General features: G+C 42.0%; 1 protein-coding gene and 1 long non-coding RNA gene across 8 annotated transcripts; both read left to right on the top strand.

The window, feature by feature from the left end:
- Positions 1–823: 823 nt before the first annotated feature.
- Positions 824–9,752, top strand: LOC108413645. Of its 4 annotated transcripts, XR_005130123.1 has the most exons (6): positions 860–903; positions 1,003–1,102; positions 5,400–5,453; positions 7,123–7,356; positions 7,498–7,563; positions 8,845–9,752. It is a non-coding gene; the product is annotated as an uncharacterized LOC108413645 (long non-coding RNA). The 4 variants fall into 4 exon arrangements; XR_001856790.2 differs by having other exon boundaries at positions 824–1,102; XR_005130124.1 differs by lacking the exons at positions 860–903; positions 1,003–1,102 and adding an exon at positions 4,275–5,295.
- A 4,873-nt stretch (positions 9,753–14,625) lies between these two features.
- Positions 14,626–20,782, top strand: LOC108413644 (microtubule-associated protein 1A-like). 4 transcript variants are annotated; one of them, XR_001856789.2, is made up of 4 exons: positions 14,626–14,708; positions 16,689–17,769; positions 18,158–18,229; positions 19,622–20,782. XR_001856789.2 is itself a non-coding variant. In XM_037536858.1 (4 exons), exons 2-4 carry the CDS (start codon positions 16,764–16,766, stop codon positions 19,690–19,692), a joined length of 1,110 nt encoding a protein of 369 aa, XP_037392755.1. In that variant the 5' UTR covers positions 14,626–14,708; positions 16,689–16,763; the 3' UTR covers positions 19,693–20,782. The 4 variants fall into 4 exon arrangements, 3 of the variants coding, with proteins under 3 accessions (XP_037392755.1, XP_037392754.1, XP_037392756.1); XM_037536858.1 differs by having other exon boundaries at positions 16,689–17,730; XM_037536857.1 differs by having other exon boundaries at positions 16,689–17,730; positions 18,158–20,782.
- The last annotated feature ends 783 nt before the right edge of the window (positions 20,783–21,565 follow it).

Raw genomic sequence — 21,565 nt, 5'->3', positions numbered from 1 at the left:
CAAGTAACGGCTGCTCTCTCTCCCTCCCTCTCTCTCTCCTTCTCTCTCTCTCTCTCTCTCTCTCTCTCTTTCCTACCCCACTCAAGTAACGGCTGCTCTCTCTCTCTCTCTCTCTCTCTCTCTCTCTCTCTCTCTCTCTCTCTCTCTTTCCTACCCCACTCAAGTAACGGCTGCTCTCTCTCTCTCTCTCTCTCTCTCTCCCTCTCTCTCTCTCTCTCTCTTTCCTACCCCACTCAAGTAACGGCTGCTCTCTCTCTCTCTCTCTCTCTCTCTCTCTCTCTCTCTCTCTCTCTCTCTCTCTCTCTCTCTCTCTCTTTCCTACCCCACTCAAGTAACGGCTGCTCTCTCTCTCTCTCTCTCTCTCTCTCCCTCTCTCTCTCTCTCTCTCTTTCCTACCCCACTCAAGTAACGGCTGCTCTCTCTCTCTCCCTCTCTCTCTCTCTCTCTCTCTCTCTCTCTCTCTCTCTCTCTCTCTCTCTCTCTTTCCTACCCCACTCAAGTAACGGCTGCTCTCTCTCTCTCTCTCTCTCTCTCTCTCTCTCTGTCTCTCTCTCTCACTCTCTCTCTCTCTCTCTCTCTCTCTCTCTCTCTCTCTCTCTCTCTCTCTCTCTCTCTCTTTCCTACCCCTCTCAAGTAACGGCTGCTAAAACTCCGCCCATACTGATCTTTTATATATTTCTCAGGCGAAATGATTCGCAGTAGCTGAAAGAAACTCTAAAATAATCAGAACTACGAGTTTTACAGATAGAATCCCCCCTTCCTCTCCTCAATGGATTGCTCCAACAGTTAAAAGCCCCCTCTGATTTCAACATAAAATCCCTGAAGTGACTGATCCAGTATAACATCATCACACCGCCAACACACGGACGGCAGAGCAACCACAGCCCACCTCACGGACTCGTGGTAACATCTGCCTGATTTCACGGCTTTCTCATAGCAGACGAATGGGATACTGTGAGCTTCTGCCTGTTTCCTGAGCCCCTCCTTCTCCTGCCCGAACAGGAAGAAGAGAGGACACAAGTGAAAGTGTTTCTGAACAGAGAATGTCTGCATTAGTTTCTTCCCTACAGAAGGCTCGACGTTTGTAATTGTATTTGAAAAGGTAAAGCTGTCGGAATGCCCTGCATGCACTGTCCTCACTGCATGGGGCATAAAACACGGGGGTTGGTTTTGTGTGGACGTTTGGGGCAATTAAATCTGTAATCTAACAACAGTGAATGCATAATCCTGTGGGGCAAGCCCAAAATGGGCAAAACAAACTTTCAGCAACTAATCAATGATGAAGCACTGACGGCTGAAAAACTCCCAGCTAGTCTGTATTTAATGTGAGACTCTGAGCAGGCCGTAACCGCCAGTCGGCACGCTGGACTTGGCCCTGGTTATTGTTTTTTACACGGGAGTGTATGGATAATATGAAGTTGGCCACTGCATGCTGTGCAACATGAGGGACATCTTGTGGTTACAGGCTTGTACTACATCAGAGAGTTTCAACAACAGAACAGGAGAGTTTATCACAAATAACATTACAGCTGTGATTTGGCACAGATTCACATTGCCACTTTTATACCACGTTTTTGCAAGAATGTATTAGCCCTCTTCGTTACTGGTAGAACCATAAAAAACATTGCAATATCAGGTTCAGCTCGGTCCTCTTAAATATTTTTCACATGAATCTGAATGTCGTGTTTACTGCAAATAACAGCAGGGTAAACTATTAATGCATAAATAGGGATTTTGGGGGACAGAAGCAAATGAAACAGTTGATTCAGAAAAGGATTCGATCTTTTTAGCACTCAAATCAGCTCTCAAACGTCAGCAGGGACATTTGATGATGCTCAGTGCAATGCTGTTCTATAAACTACAGAAAAAGTGTGAAAAGTTTGCTGTTAAATATCTGTAAATGAATAAAAATGAGATTATGTGCATGTGTTTAAGTTTAAGAGACCCTTATTTGTCCCACAACGGGGAAATTTCACCTCCGCATTTAACCCATCCGTGAAGTGAAACACCACATACACACTAGTGAGCACACACACACTAGGGGGCAGTGAGCACACTTGCCCGGAGCGGTGGGCAGCCCAATCCTCAGTGCCCAGGGAGCAGTTGGGGGTTAGGTGTCTTGCTCAAGGACGCCTCAGTCATGGACTGAGGCGTCCAAACCATCGACCTGTATTCTGGACCCGATCCCTACAGGTCTACTCAAGGAAATCTTACCAGAAATAACTAAGCCTATTCTGTCAATAATAAACTCCTCTCTTAGCCTCGGATACATCCCAAAAACTTTTAAACTTGCAGTAATTAGACCGCTGATTAAGAAAGCTAACCTCGATCCCTGTGAACTATCAAATTATAGACCCATCTCAAATCTCCCCTTCATATCTAAGATCCTGGAAAAAGTGGTAGCAAAACAATTAAGCCCTTATTTGCATAGGAATAATCTACACGAAAAATTTCAGTCTGGTTTTAGGCCACATCATAGTACAGAAACAGCATTAGTAAAAATTATAAATGATCTTCTATTATTCACGGACCAAGGAAATGTGTCGTTGTTAGTCCTCCTTGACCTTAGTGCAGCATTCGACACAATAGACCACGCTATCCTACTAGATAGACTAGAAAACCTTGTAGGGGTAACAGGATCAGCTCTTTCCTGGTTCAGGTCCTACCTCACCGATCGATATCAGTTTGTTAATGTAAAGGGTGAATCATCTGTTCGTGCAAAAGTAATTTATGGTGTTCCACAAGGTTCTGTTTTAGGACCTATATTATTTACAATATATATGCTACCACTAGGCACCATTATCAGTAAACACGGCATAAATTTCCACTGTTATGCAGATGACACCCAGTTATATATATCAAGTAAACCGGATGATAAAATTAAACTTGGCAAGATTGAGGACTGTGTAAAAGACATAAAAGATTGGATGTCAAATAATTTTCTGTTACTTAACTCAGATAAAACAGAGGTCCTGCTTCTTGGTCCAAAATTAGCCAGAAACAGACACAGACTGTCTAACTCAACACTAAAACTTAACAATCTCTCAGTTTCATCAAGCCTATCTGTTAAAAATCTTGGTGTCATGATAGACGCTGATCTGTCCTTCGACACACATATATCTAATATCACTAGAACAGCCGTCCTGCATCTCCACAATATCGCTAAATTAAGAAATTCATTATCTCTACAGGATGCAGAAAAGCTAGTTCATGCATTTATCACTTCAAGGCTGGACACTGTAATGTCCTGCTGTCTGGACGTCCCAGCAAAAGCCTTAACAAGCTTCAGCTAGTCCAGAACGCTGCAGCCAGAGTCCTCACAAGAACTAGGAAGTTTGACCATATTAGTCCAGTTTTATCAGCCCTGCACTGGTTACCAGTTAAATTTCGCATTGATTATAAAATCCTATTACTGACCTATAAAGCTCTAAACGGACTCGCCCCTCAGTAGCTGAGTGAGCTCCTCTCCCACTATGAACCATCACGCCTACTTAGATCACAAGGTGCTGCTCACTACTGGTACCTAGAATTAATAGTTACATCAGGGGGGAGAGCTTCTCATACAAAGCCCCCCAGCTCTGGAATAATCTTCCTGCTAATGTTCGGGAATCAGACACAGCCTCAGTCTTTAAGTCTAGGCTAAAAACTTATTTGTACAGTCAAGCATTTGGTGATTAGTCTTCCCTGTCAGGTCTAGACCTGCTGGAGTCTACACTGCTCTGTTTTACTGTAATCTGTGGTCAGCCACTCTTTACAGAACTGACTCTGTGGTCAGCCACTCTTTACAGTACTAACTCTGTTTTTTTCTTTTCTTCTCCTTTCTCTGCCGAGCTGATCAGCTGCCCATCCTGTGCGCCTGATGCTGTTGCCTCTTCTGCCTTGATTGGTGCCGCTGCTCACCAGCCTTCTGGACCGGTTTGACCACCACTGAGCTTCTTGCTGTACAGCGCTGTGCAGTCCTCACCCTCAGATCTTCTCTTTCCCACTTTACTATAAAACTTCATACTAATAATGTTTGCTGTCCGGTGTCGACCATAGGAGGATGGGTTCCCCTTCTGAGTCTTGGTTCCTCTCAAGGTTTCTTCCTCTTTTAGGGAGTTTTTCCTTGCCGCTGGCGACGCTCATGGGGGCTCGGACCCGGATTTTCTTTTCTTTTCTTTTCTCTTCTCTCTGTAATACTGATTGTTCTGTAAAGCTGCTTTATGACAACACCTGTTGTAAAAAGCGCTATATAAATAAATTTTGCTTGCTTGCTTGCTTGCTACTGTCAGCTCTGAGGATCGAACCGGCAACCTTCCGGTCACGAGCCTGGATCCCTAACCTCCAGCCCACGACTGCCCCAAAAAAGCAAAAACGGTTCTATTTCCATTTTCTGGACTAAAGAACCCTAGAACCATTCTTTTTAAGATTGTAAGCAAGTGTCTCCTTCCGTACATACAGTCATGGAAGGTCTGTGAACATTTTTCCGTGCATGCCGTGTCAGTTTGCTTCACTGCTGCATTGAGCGGGTGCATCCTTTACAGTCAATAGTATTAGTGTTGTGTTAATGTATGTTGGCAGAAGTGCTGGAACAGGTATAATGATGGATGCACCGCTGTGAGGCTGTAGTCTGATGTTATTTAATGCATTTGCAAAATGTAACTACCCGCCCAAAAGGTGGACACTTTTTTTCCCAAGCCTTCCCAAAACATTATTTCTGTCTGCACCTTATGTCCAGGGATGGGGGAGTAGATAAGAAGTGTGCTGCATTTTGTAGTTAACTACAATATTAGTAGCTTTCACTACAGTTTCACTACAGGCTTCAGTCAATATGTGCAAATTGAACCACAGAACATTGTCGTTAACCGGGCTGGTGCCGGTCGTACAATCCTGACAGAGCCGCGGACAGTTTGAACAAACGGTCATGCGCTGATCACCACTTACTAATAAGCTTAGCTCAGGGGTCACAACCCAATTGATAAGAAGAGCCGTTTTGTCCTTTCAGCAAAAAATCAAACCACCTTGGGAGGCACGACACCTTATATCTGTTTTACCATCGTGTCTGTAAACATGTCTCAGAACGTGCTGATGTTCTAGTTCAGGTTAAAAACTTAAATAATTGCAAACTCAGACTTATTTTGCTCTGTAGCCACTTTTCCCGCACCTCAGGAAACTTCTCCACGAGTTTCTTGCAAAATGTCTCTCAATGTTTGACTTTTTTACGAGGCTGAAGTCGCTTTTCATCCTCCGGCTTCTCGCTGGTGGAGCGGGAGAATTCGAACGAGAAGCAGGAGAATGAGAAGGAACTTCAGCTTGGTGAGTTGCTGTAGAGTAAACATATCAGGAAACCAGCTGAGAGATTATAAATGTAATTAAGTCCCTGCATCTCTGTCTTAAATCTCTCTCTTTGCCTTTTCAAGGTCCGCGTTGCTATGGTGACCAGCAGTCTGCACATCAGTCTCCAGGGTTAAAGGGTGAATTAGCAGTTCTACATTAACTCCAGCGTTTAAGACCATTTATTATGAAAACTGTGGTAGAACTGTGTGTTATAATAGTTTTACAGTAAAGCTGCTTCATGTTATTTTACCTAGAAATGTAGTTCTGCTGGGGAGCTGCAGCAGCTCTGCAGCAATGGAGAGATTATTCAGGCCTGATTCATCCCAAACAGAGCCAGAGTCTCAGATGAGGATTTTGAGGTTAAAGTGTTGCTGAAGTTTAATAAAGACTCTGAATGTCTGAACACTCACCAATCAGACATGACGTTCTGACCACCTCCTCGTTTCCACGCTCACTGTCCACTTTATCAGCTCCACTTACTGTATAGCTGCACTCTGTAGTTCTACAGTTACAGACTGTAGTCCATCTGTTTCTCTGATACTCTGTTAGCCCCTTTTACCCTGTCCAGCAGCACTGCTGTGTCTGATCCACTCAGACCAGCACAACACACACTAACACACCACCACCACGTCAGTGTTACTGCAGTGCTGAGAATGACCCACCACCCAAACAGTACCTGCTCTGTGAGGGTCCATGGGGGTCCTGACCACTGAAGAACAGGGTAACAGAGTATCAGAGAAACAGATGGACTACAGTCTGTAACTGTAGAACTACAGAGTGCAGCTCTACAGTAAGTGGAGCTGATAAAGTGGACAGTGAGTGGAGATACGAGGAGGTGGTCAGAGTGTTATGATCAGTGTGTCTTGCTGAAATGTGTAAATTGGAGCAGTTTTATTTCAACAGTTGACAAGGCTTTACACAAAATTCTCTGGTTTGTGGTTATTTTTGTAGAGTTTTGTTAGGAAAAACCTGGAATGATTGACTTTAGTCTAAGTTTTTGTTGGATATCAGGCCTTTGGGTGTGTAAGGCTGATTGTTGTTACATTTGCAGCTTTTCAATTGTGTGTTTCTTTCTGGTTCATCATTAAATGCATTGTCTTGTTTACACTGTCAGTTGGGCTTGTTTGGTGGGTCAGGTGGAGCTTCACGAACATTCTAACAATAACACTTTGAAAGTAGCTAAAAAATAGCCACCACTTTTAAAAAAGTAGCTGAAAAGTAGCCACTATTTTTCAAAAAGTAGCTGAAAATTAGTCACTACTTTACAAAAAGTAGCTAAAAAGTAGCCACTATTTTTGAAAAAATAGCTTGTGCAATAATTCTAATAGTTCTCCAGAGGTAAGTGGAATGCACTAATGCTAAATAAATAAAAAAAAAAATTTGGCCCAAAACTTCATTCTGTGCTGTCTGGCTACTTTCCTCATCAGAGACTTTTGGCATGTATCCCTCACAAATACTCTACAAACCAAAACAAGCAGCCGGCAAGCAGGACAAGATAAATGTGTAATTTCTATAGAGCTACCAAACCGTCCCAGGACGAAATCTAGCCTGTAAGTCTCAGACCAGAAAGATAAGTAGGTTTATTTTGTCCAGTTTAAGCAGGCTTTTCAATGTCTGATGTGCTAAAATGGGTTGGTGGAGAAATGTGTCATGAAGACTGATTGAGAGGCTCCTCGGTCTGTAGGTGAAGGTCAGGAACAGCCTCTCAGCCAGGACACCTTTCTCCTCTGAGAAGGCCTGATTGGGCTAATTGTCTCTGACTCCTACATTAAACATGTCTGCATTCTATCCATTATATTCTTACAGCTTGACCAACGTTTAACTGACCTGTCCAGGAAGACCTTTCACAGAGGAATCAAAAGAACACAATGGAGGAGAGAGAAAAAATCATAGAAGAAAGACAGAAGCTTCTGAATCAGAAAGAAATTAATTTTCTAGAAAGAGAAAAGCGTTTGGACGGAAGAGAGAGACAGACAGACCCAAGACCGCGTGTCTTGTCTGGGAGAAGTCATTGGGACGACCTAGATGATATTTCAACTCGTAAGTGATGACATATCCTTTTCAGCTTAGTCACTGGTCATGGATTTACAGTTATTACTGAAATAGCTCTATTATTGAGATTTTTTTATTTTTCTCTGTTACTGTGATATAATAATTTTACAGTGTCTTTCCTGCCCCCAGGAGAAAGTTTTTCAATTAGCCCACCCCCCATAAGAAGAAGAAGAAGCATTGCTGAACCTCCAGACTGTAAGTCATTATCCTGTCAGGTCGTGAGTCATTGTTCATTATTCAATTGTCTTGATTTAACGTTACAATAAACTTAAAGGGGAACATCACTGGCTTTTTAAAATGTCTGAATAGTTAAATGTTTAAGGTGTAAACGCTCATTCAGAGTGATCTGATGTGACATACTCTGAATTAGAGAACCTCTCTGCCTCTGATTCTCTGACTCTTCAAGCCCTGGGCCAACATTCAACAACCATGGGCTCCTCTTAGCAGCTAAAGACGTGAAAATCAAGCAAACTGATGCCTACAAAGAAGGAGAAGAGTATAAAAAGAACTGCTCATATCCAAAAGGCAAAGCAAAACCCCCACATGACAGCAAAGGACCTGCAGGAAGGTTAAGTTGACACATTAGAGGCGGTGCACTGTTCTACTGTGCAGCACTGCTTGTGCTAACATAATCTGCATGGGAAGAGTCATCGGAAGGAAACCTTACTGCATCACATAAGTCAGGGTTGGAGGTGTGCAAAACAAAGACCGTGTTTTTGGTTTGTTTGTTTGTTTTTTGGAGAAAAAAACAGGAGCAACATCTGATAAAACAACCTGTCTGTAATGCTTTGGGGTTGTGTGGAAGCCAGTGGCTCAAGAAACACTGCAAGGGTGGAGGGAAGAATTAATCGAACTAAATATCAGGACAAATGTGACCCACACAGTAAAGAAGCTGAAGCTGGAAAGATGCTCTACGACAGGACAATGACCCAACATAGCCCTCAAATTCAATACAAGCTGAAGCTTTGGGAATGGCCCTCAGTTTCCTGACTTGAATATCTGTTTTTTCATGGGAGTTTTTCAGAACATGATCTTCATGTGTTAACGTCACACACGGGCTCAAAAAGATGGTCCGGCTCTATGTTTGGCCTCAGATGATCTCAAAATCAACATCATACTGATGAAGATGTGATGACAGTAGATCATTCACTCACGTCCTCAGAGACGCTCCTTCACCAAGTTTGGACTGAGCTCTCTTTGAATTCTCTTTCAGTCGTTGGATTTACCGACTCAGAGAAAGAGGCGCAGCACAACCCATGTTACACAAAATTCCACCGCACATTGTGTTCAATAACCTGTTTCCACCAGAGAGGGCTCCAAATCCCCAAATCCTACATAGTTCAGCTTTAATTGGTCTTAAACTACTTGAGCCTTGCTGTGTAGAGCTACTCATGTGAATGAAATGCATTGAACTGCACTGGAACTGTCTTGCTTGTTGAAGGCCCATGTAGTAACTACGTTTTTCTTTGCCTGCAGTGGGAAAAGAAAAAAGCCCACCAAAGCCAGACAAACCTGCAACTGAACCTGACCCTGTTGTCGTGAGCTGAGTTCAATGTGGAAGTTCAGCCTAGAGATTCTGGAGATGACACCAACCAGAAATCACATTGGAAGCCTTTAGCACAATTGCAGTTTTCCCATTTTCATGTTTTTATTGACAGTTTATCTTGCAGAGATAAAGATCAAGATTTGTCCCACATAATGAGTCTCATAAAATTACAAAGGAACATATGCACCCTTTAGGTCTTCTGGGCACCACCATCCCATCAAATCTAATAAGAGGTTTTTGTAAAATTACCTTTAAAAAGTAACAATGAAAAGCTAAAGACAAATGAAAAAAAAACCCTCACAGAATAACCCACAATTTCCTTCAGTCAAACCAGAAAAGTTGGCATATATGGATACTGGTTCCAAAAATGTCAACTATTTCGCCTCCGTTTTGTTATCCTATTTGTAGGATCAGTGGTTGTGATTATGTTTGTGTGACTAAGTTTTCAGGTGTCTGAAATTGATCTGATCATTCGGCTCAGTTGGAACCTGTTTGGGAAGCTAATTGGCCATCGCCTCCCTTCTCACATTGCACTTCAAACATCAATCAAAGAAGCTGAAATGCAGCCCAATCATGAAATTCAACCAGTTATGAATAAATTGGGCTTGAAATCACAGCATCAATATGCTTTTATCTCTGTGCTCTGGTTAAAGTACACATGACCTGGACAAATCATGTAAAGTAACATTTTGAATAATATACAAGAAATGACCATCGGGAATCACATGTATTATCTTGCTATCTTAGCTTTCTGTTACTAGCAGTGTGTAGTGCTGTATTAAGCTTAATGTCACCATAAAATATGAAAAATATTGAATAAACACTCTTTGCATGTAAAGATCACTGCTCAGATTTGTGATTGACTCATATTAAGACCAGGACATGTATTTGTTGCTTATACATCCATTCCATGAAGCTCTCTACGCTGTTCTTGAGCTGATCTGAAGGCCACATGAAGTTTGGAGGTCTGTAGTGATGGACTCTGCAGAAAGTCGGTGACCTCTGCGCTCTATGCCCCTCAGCATCCGCTGACCGCTCTGTCATTTTACATGGCCGACCACTTCGTGGCTGAGCTGCTGTCGTTCCCAACCGCTTCCACTTTGTTATAATCCCACTGACAGTGGACTGTGGAATATTTAGTAGTGAGGAAATTTCACGACTGGACTTGCTGCACAGGTGACGTCCGATCACGGCACCACGCTGGAATTCACTGAGCTCCTGAGAGCGACCCATTCTTTCACTAATGTCTGTAGAAGCAGTCTGCAGGCCGAGGGGCTCGGCTTTATACACCTGTGGCCATGGAAGAGACTGGAACACCTGGATTCAATGATTTGGATGGGGGAGTGAAAACTTTTGGAAATATAGTGCATATATGAATGTGAAATTTGTTAGAAATGAAAGGAGCAATTGAAAAGAAGCTCACTCTTTCACCAGCATGGAAAAGACTGATGATGCACTGCTATTATAGCCTCTGAGCACAGAGCCTACACAACCACTTCAATCCAACCACATTGACATTACATGTATTTTTTGTTTCCAAGCCCATTATTTGCCCAATGATTATTAAGTAAACTATCAAAAAATGTAATTTAGTTACATAAAATTCTAAATAAAATAGTTTGGCAGGATTTTGTGTAAAAAATTTTCCAAATTGAAAACCATGTTGCAACTAAGGCAACTTTAAAAGTGCTCAACTCACTGAAACCCTTTTACCCACAAGTTCTTACTTCCTCAAGTGTCAGGCAGCACAAGTAAAACAAAAGACTTTTATTTTGACATGACATTCAGGGTCCTTGTTAAACAAAACTTTAGCCTCAAAATTCTTGCGACTCTGACTCTGTTTGGTCTGAGAATCAGGCCTGAATAATCTCCCCACTGCTGCAGCTCCACAGCAGAACTAGATTTTTAGGTAAAATAATATAATAATCCATGTTCTACCACAGTTTTCACAATAAAGTGTCTTAAACGCTTAAGTTAGTGTATAAATGCTAGTTCACCAACCTTTAACGCTGCAGCGAGTCACGGAACTTAAGTCAGCTTCTCTTTCGAATTGTCCCGTTCCACCTTAAATGGTGCAGCAGTACAGTCTGGTGCCAACGTAGGACTACACCTTTTCGAAGCAAAGTTTGGCGGTAGAGGGCTGGGTGGTGTACACATGTAAAATGGTACCCGGGAAACACTCAGTACTACCTGGGAGGTAATAGTGAATATATACACCGAACAAAAATGTAAACGTGACACTTTTGTTTTTGCTCCCATTTTTCATGAGCTTTATTGTGGCCAGCCTAAGCCACATCTGTGAGGTGGATGGATTATCTCGGCAACGTGCTCGCAAACACAGATGTAGACACATTAATGAAAAATATTTGAGAGAAAAAGACCTTTTTTTTGTACAAAGTCACAGATCTTTGAGTTCAGCTCATGAAAAATGGGAGCAAAGACAAAAGCGTAGTGTTTATATTTTTGTTCAGTGTATATAATATACAGGTTTATTTACTATGATTCTTCACAAAATTTTATTGGAGTTTTACCTGGATTTATCTACGGCTTGCTGTTGTGGTTAGAGCACATAGATGTGGTTCTCCAACTAAATGAAGACAAAAGTGAAGTCATTTGCTTTGGCTGTGGCAGGCAAACCAATCTTAAATGAATAATCTTGGTGGAAAACCTTGGATATATTTGTCCCTGATGGCGAGTTTGATAAACACATTCGTTCTGTTGTCAAAAATTCATTTTACCAATTTAGGTCACTTGCCAAAATGAAATAATTTCTGTCACCCCAAGACCTGGAGAAGGTTACACATGTTCTCATTTCACTTACACTACTGCAACAGTACATGAGATTTAGTAAGTCTTCAATAGCTCATTTACAGTTAGCAGTACTGGACAGTAACTGAGTATCTGAGTAACTGAGTAAATGTAATTGGTTTCTGTACTTTAGTATTTTTGGTGTATCTGTACTGAAGTTTCTCCGTTCTGGGCGACTTTTTCCTTTCACTCCACTACATTTCAGAGTCTAATATCCGACTTTTTCCTCCTACATTTTGAGAAATCTGTAGTTCCTTTTGGTTTCTGTGTGTATAAAAACGTCACATGTCAAAACGAAAGAAGCGCAAAGCCAGAGCACCAATCAGGGCCCAGCGGTCACTTTGTTTAGAGCTGGTTTTGACCTGTTGGTCATACCGACCCAGTGCAGCACGCGGTTCAACGTCAGCGCAGCAGCGTAAAACTTTGGGAGAGTCTGTTCAACATAAATGATGAACTAACCTAACTTTGTGTAAATAGAGCTCAATATAGAAATATGTCCACATATGCAGTCGAGACTGACGCGGCTTTTTTCTGAATTTCTACAAACACCATTTCATTTTATAGTAAATGAGTTTGGGCTGGTTTATGTTTATGAACAGACGCCTACAGATCAACATAGTAAAGGAGCTCATCTGTGATCCTGAGTTTAAAGCCAGTTTTTATTCAACTTAAACTTGGAACTAAGTTGTAAATAAATCTGAAACTGAAACTTTGCTTGTGTGTAAAAAGTGATTTCAGAGCCACTCGGTTCTCCCTGATGGAAACTGTTTACCTTCAGTGTTTTGTGCTTCTGATCATTTTAATAGACGTCAGCGTCACTAATTAATGACGTTCTATTAAAAGACTGGTTTACCAAGAGAGACGCTGGAGGACTTTCACCTGAAATGAGTTCATGAAGCCAGTCTGGTTATAAAAATGATAACAGGACATCAGAGCCAGAATTCCTCTTTTAGTACTTTTACTTTATACTTAAGTACATTTGAAGGGAAATACTTTAGTACTTTTACTCAAGTGGAGGTCTAAAGGGAGGAACTTCTACTTTTACTGGAGGAATATTTTACCTCGGGGGTCTCGACTTTAACTCAGATACATTAACTTGTGTACTTCGTCCTGACAGTTAGTCCAAAGAGAGAGAGAGAGAGATAGAGAGATAAAGAGAGAGAGATAAAGAGAGAGAGAGAGAGATAGAGATAGAGGGATATATATATATATATATATATATATATATATATATATATATATAGAGAGAGAGAGAGAGAGAGAGAGAGAGAGGTAGATAGTGAGAGATAGAGAGAGAGATAGAGAGAGAGAGATAAAGAGAGAGAGATAAAGAGAGAGAGATAAAGAGAGAGAGAGATAGAGAGAGAGATAAAGAGAGAGAGATAAAGAGAGAGAGAGATAGAGAGAGAGAGAGATAGAGAGAGAGAGAGAGAGAGAGAGATAGAGAGAGAAAGAAAGATAGATAGTTGTTGGAAGAAAACCTCGTATCTCCATTTTTGGCGTTTTTCAGGTTTTGACATGATTTGAAAATGCCTGTTACTCTTTACATTGTGTTTAAATTTCATGAAGAATGGACCAACAGAAATGGCCCAGAATCGCTTGGGAAAAAACTCTGGTTCCATTGACTTACATTAAAAGTAAAGTATGTTTTTCTTTCTCCTGTAAAGTTACCATTTTGGAGATACAAGGTTTCCTTCCGACACCAGTGATATACTAAAGTGTATAATGGATTATTTAATCGAAAAACAAATCTACCCACTTTTCCCCACTCATCCTGTATTTGGTGTCTGAACTTTCCTTGTTTAGTTTTAGGACAGAAGACAGAAGTGGACAGACAGTATTAGCCGTGCTGAAGATTGAATATAGTCCTTGTTTAGATGTAACCGTGAGTCATACAGCAGCAGAAACCACATCATCAAGCCTATTAGAGACACTGAACACACGCTTTGAGGCAAATGTGATGATTTAGACATGGAGTTAGCACCATGCTAATTGCTAATAAGCTTCCATTGCTCGCTAGCTACATTAGCCGTGCAGCTCCAGTGCTGAAGCTAAAGAAGCAAAACTTCGGACACTGAACATTTCTTGTCTGCGTGACTACATCACAGCGCAGTGGTCAGCAACACAGCTGCTGTAAATCTATCTAGTTTGAAGAGTTCCAGTCCAAACACTGCTAATACTCTCCCGTTCTCCTCTGTGAACTCCTAAAATCTCCACTAGATGTCACTGTCTCCCAAGCAGACAGTGTTTATTGTGCATGTCTGCCCAGTCTGCACATCTGTACAGTTTGTGTGAGTCCTCCTCTAGGCCTTCATCAGCGGTCAGTTTCTGACCACAGAGCAGCTCTTGTCTGGATGTTTTTGGGAGGTGGACTCTTCTCAACCTAGCAGTGACTCTGACCTGTGTAAAAAACCCAGACACACTGCTGTGTCTGACAAACCCTTATCAGCAGGTATGTTTTAACAGGTATTTCTGTGGCCAGTCAGTGGAAGTACAAGGTAGATGTTTCTAATAAAGTGGCACCTTGGTGTATATCATTAAAGGTACAATCAACCAGCCAGCCGTTAATTATGCATTGATTAGATCATAAAATAAACAATCTGGCTCAATAAAAATGTGATGCATGGACAGCAAAGTAATCACACCCAACCTCACTGAGTCTTGACTTGTAGTGTGTGTCACACCATCAGGAAACCTGACTCAGGAAAGCTCAGTTTTACAGGCTTTTCTGTAATGGATATCTCTGAGATGCTGTGAGCTTGCTGTCTGTTTCCTGAGCCCCTCCTTCACGTGCCTGAACAGGTAGGAGAGATTCCAGAAGCAATCATAGTGAAAGTGAGAAAGGTTTATGAGTTTTTCCTGCACTCGTCCTGTAAAAAAGAAACTTTTCAGGATGTGGTTTCTTTCTTTCTTTCCTTATTAGATAGTTTCAGTGTTTTTTTTTCCTCTTCATTCTGCTGGATCAAGCTGTTGAAGAAGAAGACAGGTAAGAATGGAGCACACATGCACTCACAACACGGAATAACACAGCGGGCTGATTTTGTTCAGAAGTGGGGGGCAGAGTCGAGGGTGAGTGGGGTAATTAAATCTGCCAGTTACCACGCTGCTCTTTAGACATTCCTCTCAAGTGGCTGAGATTTCTGACTCTCTTTAGCCACGTTTACATAGTCTATGTAGTCGTTGGAATAGTCTAGTCCGATCTAGTCTGTGTAAACGCCTGTATCCGATTACATTCCCTATCGGAAAGTCCGTTCTGCATGTGCGTCGCGTCACAGTGAGAGTTTATACCGTTCAACACGGCGGAGCAGAAACTGGTCTGCAGAGGAGACGAAGTTCATGCTCTGATCTTTAAAAGACGGCGGTGGGACGGACGTCCAGCTTATGTGTCTCAGAGCACGACGTCTTCCTCTCGTCCTTCTTTAATAAGGACGTGTGAAGGACGTTTTCCTGAGTCTGACGTCATTTTAAAGCAGTTAAACACACAATCACTGCTCACTGCTGCTCATCTCACTCTGACTGGACTCAATGCAATCCTGGTTGTCATGGTAACACTTACTCTAAGCGCTACTCCACACATGCGTGTCATTTTGCATCGGATTACTTGTAATGAGCATGTAAACGAAGATTTTACATCAGGTTGTTGAATAGAGTGAGCAGATAAACACCTCAGTCTGAATCTGTAATCCGATTGTGTTCAATTGGACTGGTAAAAATCTTTGCTTGTAAACACAGACATTTAGATGTACTTAAGTGTATTCCGACATCCTGGTACCAGACCAGCAGCTCAGAAACAGAGGCACAATCATTGTTGGTTGAATGGGGGCAGTCGTGGGCTGGAGGTTAGGGAACCAGCCTTGTGACCGGAAGGCTGCTTGTTCGATTCCCTGAGCCGACAGTACATGACTGAGGTTCCCCTCAGTACGGTGCCTAATCCCCAACTGCTCCCTGGTGCTGTGGATAGGGCTGCCCACAGCTCTGGGCAAGTAATAAGGGTCAATTAACCTTAATCTGATGCTACGTCAGCCTCTGGTGTGTAGGCACCCTAAAACTAAAAAATCTCAGAAATACATTCAGAGACTCCTACAGTGGACTAAACCAGCTCATAACTGCTCACCCTGATTCCAGATTTGACTCTTACTACTAGAGAGGTGAATGTAGCAGAAAGAAGGTGAATCAAGGAAAATCCCTTCAAGTCAAACCAAAGGTAGGTCACAGGGACAAAACGTGATACAGATACTGGCTGTATAAACAGGCGTGGCTCCTTGCTTTACTCTCTTTACCATACAACAACAGCAGCCTTTGTCCTGACAGCTGGCTGAACAGATAGAGCAGATATATTATATTACTACAGTGAAGGAATGACTACAGTAAAAGTAAAAGTACCTTTTCATGAAAAATATAAAATACATAAAATAAAAAAAAACAACTTCAGTAGAAATAAAAACAACATCAGTGGAAGAAGCTAAATTAGCAGCTCAAAAAAAGTATGTAAGAAGTGCCCAGGGGTGTCAATAGGCCAGTTTTGGGGGCGTTAGGCTTTCCCACATACATTTACTAGTTCAAATCATCTAAAGTTCATTTTCGTTCATTCTTCATTATTCAACCACGTCATCATGTCTCCAAATTTACTATATACTGTAATAGCAGGGTGCAGCCAGAGGGAGGTGGTGCTGCTGCTCTAAGGCAGCGCTGCCTCTGCTGTGCTACCAGAGATTTACTAGTGTAATCTGAAAACTGAAACCCCTGACTCGGCCAATCATTTCAGATTTCAAGGAGAGTCTTTTGTCTCTGGTTCTTCAAAGTAATGCAAGTCAGCAACCATACAATATACAGAGCGAAGATACAGTATTGGTTTGTGGCAAATTATGGTCCGTATAGCTGCTATCAGGCATTTACACAGCTGCTTGTTAGCTAGTCAGGCATAATTAAACCTGTCTACATTCTAATATCTATCATATTCTTATAGAACGACTGAGCTTAGACTGACCTGTCCAAGAAGACACACAAAGGAATCACATGAAGAGTGGAAAAAGAGGAGAAAATGGAAGAGAGAGAAAAAATCTTAGAGGAAAGAGAGAAGCTTCTGAATCGGAAAGAAATGAATTTACGGGAAAGAGAAAAGCATCTGGATGGGAGGGAGACCTGTTTGGAACAGAGAGAAAAGCATCTGGATGGGAGGGAGACCTGTTTGGAACAGAGAGAAAAGCATCTGGATGGGAGGGAGACCTGTTTGGAACAGAGAGAAAAACATCTGGATGGGAGGGAGACCTGTTTGGAACAGAGAGAAAAGCATCTGGATGGGAGGGAGACCTGTTTGGAACAGAGAGAAAAACATCTGGATGGGAGGGAGACCTGTTTGGAACAGAGAGAAAAACATCTGGATGGGAGGGAGACCTGTTTGGAACAGAGAGAAAAACATCTGGATGGGAGGGAGACCTGTTTGGAACAGAGAGAAAAACATCTGGATGGGAGGGAGACCTGTTTGGAACAGAGAGAAAAACATCTGGATGGGAGGGAGACCTGTTTGGAACAGAGAGAAAAGCATCTGGATGGGAGGGAGACCTGTTTGGAACAGAGAGAAAAACATCTGGATGGGAGGGAGACCTGTTTGGAACAGAGAGAAAAGCATCTGGATGAAAGAGATATTCGCTCAGACAGGAAAGAGCTCTATTTACAACAGAGAGATAAGCGTCTGGATGAAAGAGAGACCCGTTTGGAACGAAGAGAAAAGTGTTTGGATGAAAAAGAGACTCGTCTGCCAGAAAGAGATCTTCGTTTGTTGGAGAGAGAGAAGCATCTGGAGAGAACAGAGAGAACATGGCTCTATGAAAGAGAAAGTACTCAGGCAAAATCAGCCCTGAGAGAGAGGTGGAAAGAGTTGCGACAGAGGGGAGGAGAGCAGAGAGAGAGTGAAACTGAAGAGAAAAGGACACTACAGAATCTACTGTTGAAGAAACGCCCTGTTGCAGAAGCTCAGTTTGTGGGATCAGCAGTAAAGTTTATGCCTGGTGAGTGAACATCTGTTTCAGATGGATGTTCCAGGAAAGGTGAGTGGTTGATATTCACTCTCTGAGCTCTGGAGCCATTTTCAATGAATGATCTTTTTTTTCTAAACGCTGGAAAATATGAATATCAGCTGTTGCACCTCCAACAGCAGAGGTCGGCAACCCAAATATTAAGTAGAGCCATTTTGTCCCTCCAACAAAAATCAAACCACATTGGAAGCCACATTTTACGGTCATTAAGTAACATTTGACCATGAAGTAACATTTGACCATCTTGGCTGTAAATATGTCTGAAGTAAGTGCTATTATAGTAGTATAAGCTAAAAAATTATTTACATTTATTTATATTTATTATTTAGTACATTCTAAATTTTCCCTGTTACTGTAATATTGTAATTTTACTGATTCTGATTTTTTTTTCTCCCAAAAGGAATAAGTTCTCCAGTTGCCTTCCCGATACCTCCCATCAGAAGAAGAGAAAGTATTGGTGAACCTCCAAGCTGTAAGTCAATATTCTGTCAGAATTTGAGTCATTGTTCATTGTTTAGGTGTCTGGATTTAACATTGTTACCATTAAAGGGTGATTCCAGTGACTTTTCTCATTTTTTTGCATAACTAAATGTTTGTTGTAAACATTCAGAGTCATTCAGAAATGGTTCGATGTGATCAGACTCTTGTACTAACCCTCATCAACCATGAGCTCCTCTAAGCAGCTGGCAGAAGATCTGAAAATGAAGGTAACTGATTCCTACAAAGCAGGAGAATACTATAAAAAGGTATCAAAGCACTTCCAACATACAATTTCCTCTAGCTGAAAGATCATTAAGGAGAGCTGTGGAAGTCAAGGTAAGATCTAGAGGAACTAGAAAACTCTCTGATAGAACCTCTCGTATGCCCAAAAAAAGGCAAAGCAAAACCCCCACATGACACCAAAGCACCTGCAGGAAGGTTTAGCTGAGTGGCGATGCATCATTCTACTGTGTTTTTGCACAAAAAAGCCCCGAATGGAAGAGTCATCAGAAGTGAATCTTAGCCGTGACCTCATTGTAAAATTCAGTGTCTGAAGTGCGCAAAACAACATCAAGTTAATCCAGAAGCATGTTGGAAATGATCGCTGTGGACTGAGGAAGTAAAAATTTAACCCACTCGCCATAATCATCAAAAGTATGTTTAGAAAAAAGGAGCAGCATTTGATGAAAAGAACATCATGCCAACTGTTAAGCATGGGGTTGACCTGTTTTGCTTTGAGGTTGTGTGGAAGCCAGTAGCTCAGAAAACACTGCATGGACAGGTGGAAGAGTGGATTCCACCAAGTATCAGAAAACTCTGGAAGAAAATGTGATGCAGTCAGTAAAGAAACTGAAGCTGAAAACCAATGAATTACCGTTTCAAAATCTACCATGAACTACTTTAAAGACTACAAGCTGAAGCTTTTGGAATGTTTCTCACAGTTCACTTGATGTTTTTGGACGTCGTATGTCTTTACGTATTAACGTCAGACACACAGGCTCAAAAAAAGGTCCGGCTCGATGTTTAGGGCTCAAATGATCTCAAAATCAACACCATACTGATGAAGATGTGTTGACATTAGTAGATAATTCACTCACAGCTCCTTCACCACGTTTAGACTGAGCTCTCTCTGAGTTCACTTTAAATCATCAGATTCATCCACTTGGGGAAGGGGTCTGAAGCACAACCCATTCTAAAAAAAAAGTGTGCTTCTGAATGTTGTGTGCAGTTACAGATCTCCACCAAAAAGGACTCCAAATCCCCAAATCCTATCCTAATGGTCTATTACCTGAGATGAAATAAATGCATTGAAATGCACTGAAACTGTGGAACTGTATTGCTTGATTAAGGTTCTTGCAGTAATTAAGTTTTTCTTTGCCTGCAGTGGGGAAAGAAAAAAGCCCACCAAATCCAGAGGAATCTGCGACCAAACCTGACCCTGGCACCCAGAGCTGAGTTCAGCGTGGAGGTTAAGTCTAGTGATTCTGGAGCTTAAACCAACCTGGAATCATCTGGGAAACATTCAATAAAACTGCCATTTTCCTCTTTTTAACTTCATATTTTATTTACACTTTACCTGACAAAGATCATGAGGCTTTTATAAGCTCTGCAGCTTCAAAACCTCATTCAGCCGGACAATGATACGAAATGCGCAAGCAAGTCCACCTCTGAATGACTCAAAAGAAACAAAATTTAGGTTGTGGAGTGGCCGAATCAAAGTCCTGACTTAAATCCCATTGAGAGGCTGTGGAAAAACCTTAAATAGGCAGTTGATACTCGAAAACTCTCCAATGTAGCTGGATTAAAACAATTCTCCAAAGAAGAGTGGGCCAAAATTCCTCCACAGTCATGTAAAAGACGCAAGCAAGTTTGTGATGAGCACATTGAATGCACATTTAAATTTGTTTGCTTATACATATAAGAGCATTAATAATGAATTGTGTGTGGTGACTTTTTTTTTTTGACGGACGCTTAACAGAGTTGAACAAACTCGGACTCTCACCACTAGTGAAACCAACGAGGGGTGAGCAACCTGGCTTGGAACCCGAGACAGCTGTGTCTTGGCACGTTTATTGCTCGACATATTCTCTTCCACACCTACTTCGTGCTTGTGGAGTGAACTGTATATATTGTACCTGTATGTTTATGTACATGTGTATATACATTACTTAGCACAAACATTGTTTGGTGTCTGGGGAAGGAAACACACTTGCATATAGATCATTAAATGTTGCAACTACTGTGGTAAAGAGCTGTTTGCATGGTGAGCTCAATTGAGAGTGGTATATTGTGCTGCCCCGACCTTAAAGGTGTTTGTAAGAACATTCTCTGTGGAACCCCAATAAGGTAGGCTTCTGTAGCACGGACTGTAAATATTTATAGTACGGGATGAAAATACAGCATGCTTTTTACAAGTTATCACAAATGTTTGATTGCAAGATTGGCACAACTAGCTATTAGGTTTACTGGGACAAGTACATTTTCACATGGATGATACAGGTTTTGAACAAATGTTCATTTTTAATAAATGGAATGGTCAACTTAAGCACTGCATTTTGTGATGACTTGTGTTGTCTATCATTCATTCATTCATCTTTAATGGCTTAATTCTGCTAGGGTCATGACCCTGCCCCCTGCAACATCCTCCAGCTCATTCCGGGGGACCCTGAGCCGCTCCCAGGGGGTCCTAGGACGACCTCAGGGTCTTGTTGCAGGAGGCTGTACCTGGTAAACCCCCCACTGGGAGGTAGCTGGGGGCCTCCTGATTAGATGCCCGAATCACCTCAACTGGCTCCTCTTAATGTGGAGGGCTCTACTCTGAGCTCTTCCTATATGACTGAGCTTGTCACTCTATAAAGTAGAGTGTAACCTGCCACCCTGCAAAGAAAGCTAATTTCTGTTGGCTTGGGTTGCTGCTGCCTGTCCCAGCCTGCGGATGATCTTACCATCCCTCTGTCCATCACTCTTGAACAAGACCCCAAGATACTTAAACTCCTCCCCCTGGGGCAGGTCCTCTTTCCTTACATGAAGTGGGCATGCCAACCTTTACTGGGATAAGGCCCTGGACTCAGACTTGGGGGTGTTAATCTGTATACCCACCACTTCACACTCCGCTGCAAACAGCTGCAAAGTGCTGGAGGCATCCATGCAATGGAGCCAAAAGGACATAGCAGAGATGCCACCCTGTGGCTTCCAAACATAATGCCCTCTTGACCTCTGCTATGCCTTGACACCTGAATATCATGAACAGGAGTAGAGACAAAGCACAACTCTGGCAGAACAAGCACACAGAACAAGCTTGACTTAATGCCGAGTACACAGACCGAAT

The sequence above is a fragment of the Pygocentrus nattereri genome, chromosome 3 (genome assembly GCF_015220715.1).
Source record: "Pygocentrus nattereri isolate fPygNat1 chromosome 3, fPygNat1.pri, whole genome shotgun sequence".
Taxonomy (NCBI): domain Eukaryota; kingdom Metazoa; phylum Chordata; class Actinopteri; order Characiformes; family Serrasalmidae; genus Pygocentrus; species Pygocentrus nattereri.
Note: the sequence above shows the minus strand (reverse complement) of the source record. Positions and strands in the feature narration are given on the sequence as shown.

Coding starts and splice junctions, on each gene's coding strand:
- LOC108413644 (XM_037536857.1), top strand. CDS start 16,764: ATGGAAGAGAGAGAAAAAATCTTAGAGGAAAGAGAGAAGCTTCTGAAT. Junction 17,731..18,157: donor AGCAGTAAAGTTTATGCCTG/GTGAGTGAACAT, acceptor TTCTCCCAAAAG/GAATAAGTTCTCCAGTTGCC.